This window comes from Melampsora larici-populina, assembly GCF_000204055.1.
Source record: "Melampsora larici-populina 98AG31 unplaced genomic scaffold MELLAscaffold_19, whole genome shotgun sequence".
In the NCBI taxonomy this organism is placed as follows: domain Eukaryota; kingdom Fungi; phylum Basidiomycota; class Pucciniomycetes; order Pucciniales; family Melampsoraceae; genus Melampsora; species Melampsora laricis-populina.
Window position 1 is genome coordinate 642,728 of NW_006768783.1, and position 9,157 is coordinate 651,884.

At 41.5% G+C, this 9,157-nt stretch overlaps 2 protein-coding genes across 2 annotated transcripts; both read left to right on the plus strand.

Annotated features, from left to right (window-relative positions):
- Positions 1-1,261: 1,261 nt before the first annotated feature.
- Positions 1,262-2,382, plus strand: MELLADRAFT_106695 (uncharacterized protein; the record flags this gene model as incomplete). Its single annotated transcript, XM_007410172.1, has 3 exons — positions 1,262-1,420; positions 1,955-2,332; positions 2,371-2,382. 3 exons carry the CDS (start codon positions 1,262-1,264, stop codon positions 2,380-2,382), a joined length of 549 nt encoding a protein of 182 aa, XP_007410234.1.
- Positions 2,383-7,452: 5,070 nt separating this feature from the next.
- Positions 7,453-8,725, plus strand: MELLADRAFT_86587 (uncharacterized protein; the record flags this gene model as incomplete). The annotated part of the gene is made up of 3 exons (XM_007410173.1): positions 7,453-7,955; positions 8,029-8,611; positions 8,690-8,725. The coding sequence occupies 3 exons, from the start codon at positions 7,453-7,455 to the stop codon at positions 8,723-8,725; spliced, it is 1,122 nt and encodes a 373-aa protein (XP_007410235.1).
- Positions 8,726-9,157: the final 432 nt, after the last annotated feature.

A 9,157-nucleotide genomic window follows, 5' to 3' on the forward strand; every position in this document is an offset into this window, starting at 1 on the left:
AATGAGGACAAACCCCTTGGTTTTAAATTTTTCGATTCCGAAAAGCTCTTGAATACGGAGTTTTTACGAAAAGAAATGGTGAAAGATCGATTTTTAATGTAGTGATCTGGCTTATGGTTTAAGAACTCAAGACTCCTAAGTATTGAATCCGGAACCTCTCCTAAGATGATTCCTGTAAGCGTTTGTATTTATTTCTTTGCCAAAAGAATAAAGAATGAAGATCGTAAAGTAACAAGAAAACTCGATAGAGAAAGAGAAAAGATAATAGAAGTGAAATGACAACTCTATATAAATACTAAAGAAATTAAGATAATGTAATCACTAAAGATGAAATAATTGAAAACATGATGTCATCACATAACCGAAATGCTGAGCTAAACACAAGTCCATGACTACTTTGTCGCGTCCTGTAAAAGATCATCTAGAAAAGCGCATGACAACTCTAACCGTTTTCGTCGAAATCTTTATTCATCACATTACACGTCTGTTACACGGGTCTGACTTCAGCACCAAGAGATTTGGGTGGGTACCTGGGTTAGCTTTTGCAAGAAGAGAAGGGTCTGGGGATTGGTGAAAGGTGCAAGAGGGCGTTTGTGTGGTTCGTAGCGGCGCAAATTGCTTTTTGCTGTAAGAGTTTTGAATAGGTACAGCTTTGGCATGATCAAGAAGCATCTCATACCGGTCAACTTTTTTGGAAAGCAAAAAGATTGATAAAAATTTTGGTCGGTTAAGAGTGGCTTTGATATTGCTTTCTAGCCATCTCGAAAGCATTCCCAATTTTTTGAACTGCGACTGAATTGGGTTTAGAAACCGGTTGGTCGCTTTTTTGCCCAACCCCTATTTGTTATACTTGAACAATTGGTTTCCACTCATCGACGAATCAAATAAACGCTCAATGCTTAGTACTATGTATCTATTGCTGGAGTCTAAGGATAATCGAAATGGATTTGAACTTCAAGAAGACGGTGATTGGCAGCACAAGTAAGCTTAACATAAGCCCCTCTTCCGACGCGGCCACGTCCGCTCTCGAAGAGGGGCTTAGGGCATACACCCCGAGCTTGGCCTGAGACCAGCAGGAATTTCGAGCACTTTTGCTTGAAATCCCTTTGTGAGGGCTTTAAACATCGTAAAAGGTTGCATGAAATTCAGGAGTGCCTCTGCTGAGCCTTCTACACAAGCACGTGTCACTTCCAGCACCACTTCCCTTGAGTGAAGTCGCTCCAAGGAGCTCTTGTAAATGTGGGCCTCACTACGACTTAATATGTCAGACCCGCGTTGCAAGAAAATTTCATCTAATTCGAGTTTCAAAACTTTTGAGCATCCTAACATAAAATTAAGTACCCACAAATGCGCGCCTAATTGCGCATGGTGCGTGGCCGCCGCTCGGTCGCCCATCCCACGCAAAGCTGAGCTAGAAATGGTCTGCATGAAAATTTTTGATCATTAGGTTTCCAGTGAGAATCCGAAGAAATGCCTGAACAGGTGTGATCAATGAGTGTGCAAGCAATTTTTTAAAGTTGCAGTCATTTAACTTTATTTAGCCATTTCCCAACCTTTGATCATCCCCACACAAACTTTGATCATCTCAACACCAAAGCCTGGATAAACATGAAGCAAAGAGAGTGCAGTATTCAGTCTCGGCCTTACATAACCCGCATGACAGTCTCAATATGTCAAACTCTAGAGGACCACAAACCACGAATATATCCAAAGGAGTTTGTGCATGCTTTTTTGTCCGCAAACGACCCTGTGCTAAATGTGAAGCGTCGTCTTTGGGCAAACAAAGGATCAAAGTCAACATTGGACATTGTCCGCGATATCAAGGACCTACTCAATTCCTCGGGTGCCAATGGCAGAATGATTTGGAGGCAATTCATCCTGGACGAGGTAACTACAGTTTGGGTTAATAAACACTGCATTTATATGCTGACAAATTGGAACACACGTACGGAAGGCTCAATTCTATGTGGATTCCGAGAACCTACCTGTGGGTGAATATCCTGGTGGTTCGTTCTACAAGGCAGATGCCATTTCCCTAAATTTTTTTGAGGAAGATCAGATGGTGAAACGTGCAACACAGGTGAAGGAAAGCATGGATTTCTTACATACCTTAATCGAATCAAAGCTATTGGGCTCGGCGACTAACACTGACAGAGGATTGATTTTGAGAGCTGGAGAGAATACTGGGAACGATGACTCTGACGACGAAACCAAAGGACCTCAAGCTGAAGAAGGCGCCGAGGATGATCTTGATATTATCAATCATCGAGAGGGCGTTTTGTATGCAAAAAAGCATAATCATCAAGATAAACTAAAAACTCGTGCTCGCCTAGTGAGTACTGAGTGATTTTGTTTGATAATATGGTCCAGATGATTGACTAAATCTCCCAGATTGCCGGTACCACTTGTGCTATGGTTGCTTTTGCAAAAAATCGGCGACAAAACGGGCTTCAACTGCATAACGCATTGACTTTCTTAGCGGTGGGGGTATCCGAACGTATGAACTCTTATTTGCACACAATTGGCCTATGTAGCTCACGAGATACAGCAACAAAAGCATTGAGGAGATTACGAGACATTAATGAGGCCAAACTGAAGCGTGTAATGAGGAAAAATCATACCTTTCCTCCGATGATCTGTTTCGACAATATTGACCTACTGAGACGTTTGTCAAAGGCACGGGTGGATGGAAACCAATGGATTTTTCGAGGGACATATGGCTATGTCCATGTGATCCCACCTCACTTAGCCCAAACGATGGATCCATTGTCTGAAAGCTGTAACTTGAAGAAATTCCTTGCTTACCACGACACAGCACAAGAAAAACCTGTTCGGTTATGGACATTCTTGCCAACCGTTCAAGAACAGCTCACTTGGAAAGCTTCACTTAAATCACAGCTGACAAAGTGTTTATATAAATACATCATTGGCGACGGTCCACGCCCTTCAACCAAACTCCCTTCAAAGCCACCACCGATCGAAGAAATCCCTCGATACAATCCGGAGATTTATATGCTAAAGATGCTTGATTGTTCAGAAAACTCGGCCGAAGGAATTAGTCATGTTTTTGACGGTATTTTGCAACAGACCGGTGTAGCACGTGAATTAAGTGCTAGTCGTATTCAGGTGGTTAATGGTGATGTGGCCACTTGTCAAGCGATTGAAAGTTTGAGAAAGAAGCTCTTCCCAGCGGGTTCCGATGTCGATACCGGTCAAAATCTGATTACAATCTTTGGCGCTTCTCATACTCTGTGGAATGTTGCACAAGCAATCCTTTGCGAGCACTGGGGTACTCCTGGTGTGAAGAATGATACTGGGGCCTGGCGATGGTGGCAGTCATTAGGAGGCTCAATACGTAAACCACCTGCGAAAATGGATTTTAACCAGGTCCTACAAGCGATTCATCAGATACACATGGCTACCCTCACTTTCTGTTTGAGGTAAGTTTATTTCTTATTTCTATACTGATAATTGGGATACAGTTTAAGCTAGCGTGGTACATAATTTACAGGCAAATCATAACCGAAGAATCCAAAGAAGGGCCACCAGACTTTTCAAAAGAAGGGGTTGCGGAGAAGTTGATTGAAAAATGCTATAATGAATTCTGCTCGCCACGTGCTTTAAAAAAAGCACGTGTGTCTGGTAATAAGAAAGGCTACAACCTAAGATTACGAATTCGAGATTTTGCAACTGTTGTTGAGACTGACGAAGCTATGCAATGTGGAGATATTGGACGATGTATTTCCATGTGGAAATTATGGTCTCTAATGGCTCATGGTGTGAAAGGCCTCCCTCGCTATGCTCGACATATCACTCGATTCATCAATTTAGTGGAGCATGATCTCCCAAAACCATTAGCCACTTTAATCAAACACTGCATGCTTATTCCGACCAGGGACGGCCAGGGTCATTTTGTAGCTACTGACTTCTTCTTAGAAACTATGAATTACTGGCTGAAGTTCTTTTACAATCGCGCGGTCAGTCTGTTTACACAAACTTATTGGATATCCCAAAATTGATTATAGTCATTATATTTTATTTCTTTCAATATTATTATAGGGTAATGGCACAGATATTGAAAAATTAATGAATGACATTTCAAATAATATTCCATTTGTACGTGTGTGAGACAACTGTTTCATTTCGAATAACTAATTCAGCCTAAAACCGGTCAGCTGCGCAAGCTAATTCAACAACTCAAGATCCGATCTGGACTACAACCGATATATCAGAAACACGATCACAAGATCAACGAGGCGACCATGGCTCAATTCCAGCGGGTAGCTCAAGACTACTTGGCGGAAATGGATTCCCAGCATATGCAGAGCCACGATATGCCGCTCGATGTGTTGGAAGTTGGAAGACGCAAGCTAGCACATAATCTTGAGGCTGATGTTCTTCAAAAAAGGCCCTCTCGATATCGCTGGGGACATAAAGCACATGAGAAAGCTGATGATACCATGCTGTCAGAATAGTTGTAATAAAAAACTAGGACGATGTTAATCGCTTGCGAGTATTGCCTTTTTGACTAGTAAATTGAAGATTATCTTGAGTTGCCTTTTTATGATAATTCAACTCTTCTTCAGTGGGATCTAAAACCGCCCAAATGTTTCTGCTATGTCGCCAGGTGTCCATTACTTCGGCGAGCCTGACATATGTGTTGGGAAGTGGTTCACCTCCATAGATCGCATCCAAAGGTAGGCCATTGGTCAGAGGCCCGAGATTCCCAATTATCTTCCAAGCGAGGTCACTTGAGAAAAGCACTTCTGCTGTGAAATAGGACAATTCAGGATCGGGATAATAAGATTCAAATATATTGTTGAAAGCCTTTATAAGCCAGAGATACAGCCTGATGTATCGGATGTCTCGACGAATGGGGTCTCCTTCAGAGACTTCCAGTGGCTTGAGAGGCTCATCAGATAGAGCCAAAACAGTTCGGTTAAATAGATTCGGGGTAGCGTTTGGCAGAGTATAATCTTTTTGAATCCAAGAATCAAACGTCGATGTTGTAATCTCAAGCTGGGCATGAGAAAAACCGAGGGCTGAACTCGAGTGACAATTTGAGCAACAGCATTTTGCCATTCCAGCAACTTGCTGTCGCAGTAGCTCATCAAGATAGACCTGGTCATCGGAAGAAATTGGGATGTATCCATGTCTAAACGATCCATGGTCAGCAAAAATGAATCAGGCAGTGAGGCGAAGTTCCACTTACTTCATATCGACGGCAAGCGCCACTCGCAAGCAGACTGGAGTTATAGCCAAAGCATCCATGCGATCGTCGTCAGGTTGATCCGTGGAATTGGTGAAATCTGCCACCGAGTTTTTACCGCCAGGTCGTTTAGCCTCTACTAATAAAAACCCAACGCCCATTCGGCCATCACGCCCAGCGCGGCCTACCATTTGAATAGTGTCGGAAGGGTTGGTGCGACCCAAAACAAAGACCCGTCGCACTTGTTTCCAGTTCTGACCCATTCCCAGGGCGGTGGTACAAGTCATGATAGGGAATTTTCCTTCGGAAAAATCTTTGACCCGCTGTAACTTATCGTTGGGTGCAGTGGTAGCGTGATATCTTCGCACGCAGGTACTAACTCCACAGCTCGAGTCTGTAGGATTTTCGCGGCCAAGGTTTATAGCTTGCATTGCGGCGAAAGTGTCATCCTGGGTGTGGCAGTAAACTAGAGTGGGCGGGATAGAGTTGTCGGGTACGTTCTCTTTCGGACCGAAAAAGTTGGAAAGATATCCAATGGCGGAGATGCCTGTTGGGACTCGGAGTCGAATCCAGCGAAGTTCCGGGCGCGTCAGCTCGGCTTTGTGAATGTCGACTTCACTCGGTCGTAATTGAAGATTTTCGAAAATTGCGTTCATCGCCTTGGGTGGGCAGGTAGCTGACATCAAGAGAATCGGTACCCGCTCGGTAGCCAAAAACCTTTCAATTAGATCTCCATACGAAGGCCGAAAAGACGATCTGTCTTGAGGGCCAGTTATAGAAATTCCAATCTTGTGTTTATCACTTTTCGCCAGACCCCAGTAGTAAATGAGATGGGCCTCGTCAACCACCTTGAGGACCAATTTCTCTTGGAAATTTTTCGAGAAAAAGATGCTTGTAAACCGAGGATTGTTTAAAAAGATTTCGGGTGACTAGAAATGTAGCAAATGATTAGCTACGAGAATTCAACGTACAGCGGCAGCCATAACTCACCACATACACAAAACGGTACACACCGCGCTCAAGGTTGCGTATTACCTCGTCCGTAAAATTATGACGGTTCAGATTCACGGCTGAAAAGCCCGCCTTCGTCTTTTCCTTCACCTAAGCAAACTCACCACATTTTGTCAGTGAAACCAACCGTGAGGACACTCAAACAAAAAACAAAACGTACCTGATCGTCACCCAACGCGTCTGTGGGATTCAAAACTAGGACAAAGGCTCCCGAGTCCTCAGGAAACAGCATCAGAAACAGCTCGGCTACGCAAGACTTCCCAAACCCGGTTCCGGCAAGAAGGAATGTGGTCTTGTTGTTCATCAGGCTATGGACAGATCGTATCTGTTTTTCTCGAGACTCGAAACCGTATTTGGTATGGAACATGGCCTGAAGAATCTCGATTTGGGCGTCAGGTGAGCTTTTTTTGTGTTTTTCTTCAATCAGAGGTCGACCTGGCTTGAATTGAATTGCTTTCGGAGAATGACTTGCTTGATTAGAATTGTCTTCCGGTGATTTCGTGGTCGCTGCTTCTCTTGCTGAACTTCGAAGATGCATGTCTAAAGGTAATTAGGTGGTGGTGTTCAACCGCGTTGTAACCGCGTCGTGCATGAGCGGGGGTGCAACAATTGAAAGCGCTTGGGGCAGATAGCCGCACGTAAGCTTGTTTTGGACTTCTGTCCAAAACAAAATAATGGGGGTCCGAAACAAAATATTTGGCCAATACTCCCAAATCAATTTCCGGGCCTGCACGCGCGCTGAACCCGTTGAAATCCATGGATATTGGAATCCAATTTTCCCACAATCTACAAGTGGTGACATGCTAAAAACAGTCCGAAGTGAAGGAGAAGGCTCAGCAGAGGCACTCCTGAATTTCTTGCAACCTTTTACGATGTTTAAAGCCCTCAAAAAGGGATTTCAAGCAAAAGTGCTCGAAATTCCTGCTGGTCTCAGGCCAAGCTCGGGGTGTATGCCCTAAGCCCCTCTTCGAGAGCGGACGTGGCCGCGTCGGAAGAGGGGCTTATGTTAAGCTTAGTGTATCGAAATATCGGAGCTTGTGGTATTGATCAGTCATCCAGATTCCAGATTGAGAAAGAAATATATAAACAGTTTGGATCAGTCTTGAACCCTTTCTTGATTCATCTCTTCCGCTTCACATTTTTCTTTTCCACTTCTTTTCATCTTCAACGAAATAGAAATACGAAAGACCACAAGCCATCTATTGATCTTTAAATTCTTACTCTTACTCAAGATGAATACCACTAACCAAACCACGATGATCATGGAACCCAACTCACATCATGATCCATCAACAAGTGCCTCAAACTATAGCTACATCTACCAAATGATCATCTCATTCACTCTAATCTCAATCCAAGCATCAACCCTACACCCAACCTTCATCAAATCAAACTTATCAAAATACATAAGAATAAGTTTAACACCCATCAATTTCTATTTATTTTTTACATCACCTTTTAGATCGAATTCTAGATTACCTAGCAGTTTTGATACATTTCAAAAATTAGGTTTCGGTTCTAATTCGATTATATTTGCTATTAAATCATTAGAATTTGGGTTTTCTAAAAAATCTTATTATGTTAGAAAAATTGAAAAGAATGAAAAGGATGGAAGTTTGGAATGGAATCAGGTTAAAGATTTAGATAGGTTAAAGGATTTGAAAAAGGCTCAGGAAGAAGAAGGTCCGGTTGGGTTTACTAAGTTGGTTTGGTGGACGATTTTAAATTTAACTTCGTTGAGTGATTCTTTGATGTATATACTTCATTCCGTTCTTCAACTGACTAAATATCATCTTTATTAATAACAGGTTCAGAGGATTGCAATTTACTTTTGGACCCACTGCAAAAGCCAACAATTACACAATCCAAGAGTTGTTCAAAAGGTTAATAAAAGTCTCCATCGCATTACTTATCTCAGGTTTAATTATCCTACAAACCCATCGTTCTCCCCTACAAACACCCATGTCAGCCTTAACTTCATACGGAATTCCAAACATATGGATCATAAGTTTAATTTCAGAATGGATCCATAGAATAAGTTTTGGAATCTGTTTATCAAGTTCCATAGATTTACAATTCACATCCTTAACGATCTCATTTCATTTCATACACAAATTCTTGACCCGATTTCCAAATTATTTTTCATCCGATTTCTTAGAATTAATTAATCCAATTTATTATCCTCCTATATTTAATTCTCCTCATCTATCTAATTCTTTAAACGATTTATGGAGTCATAGATGGCATCCAATCTTAAAAAGATCTTTTTTAACTTTAGGTGGTAAACCTACTTTTTGGTTTTTTAATCAATTCTTAGGATTGAATTTTAAACTTTCTCAACTTGCTGGTTTGATCGGTACTTTTCTTGCAAGTGGATCTTACATGAATATGGTAAGTTTTTTTTCATGATCTCTATTACATGCCTAAATCATCCCAGTTCGAAACTAACTTTTCGTGTGATTTTCTCAGCTGTCTGTGCTTTACTACATCCAGTTAATCCATTAGACCATCTCTTTGATCATCCTCCTGCTCTATTATACTACTTCATAGCTCAATCTTTAGCTATCATCTTTGAAAGTTTCTTACCCAAGAAATTCTCTAGAGTCTTCTTTATTGTCTTTTCAATGTGGATTTGTAAACCGTTTATAAATAGATACATTCTTGATGCCAAGATTTTAGATTGATCACCATAAACTCTTTTCTACTTTTATTTCTCAATTTCATTGTTTTCTTTGCTTTTTTTTCTCGGACCGCGCCAAACACCAAGCATCATGTTTGTATTATAAGATTGATTTTTTTTTCATGATTTCATCATTCATTTTCTCTATCTTGTATTGTTGGTTGTAGAATTTCGCTGCTTAATAACAATCACATCTCAATTCTTGCTTACAAAAAAGACACCGAGTATTTCCCTAAACCAAACGGTTCCAAACTTCG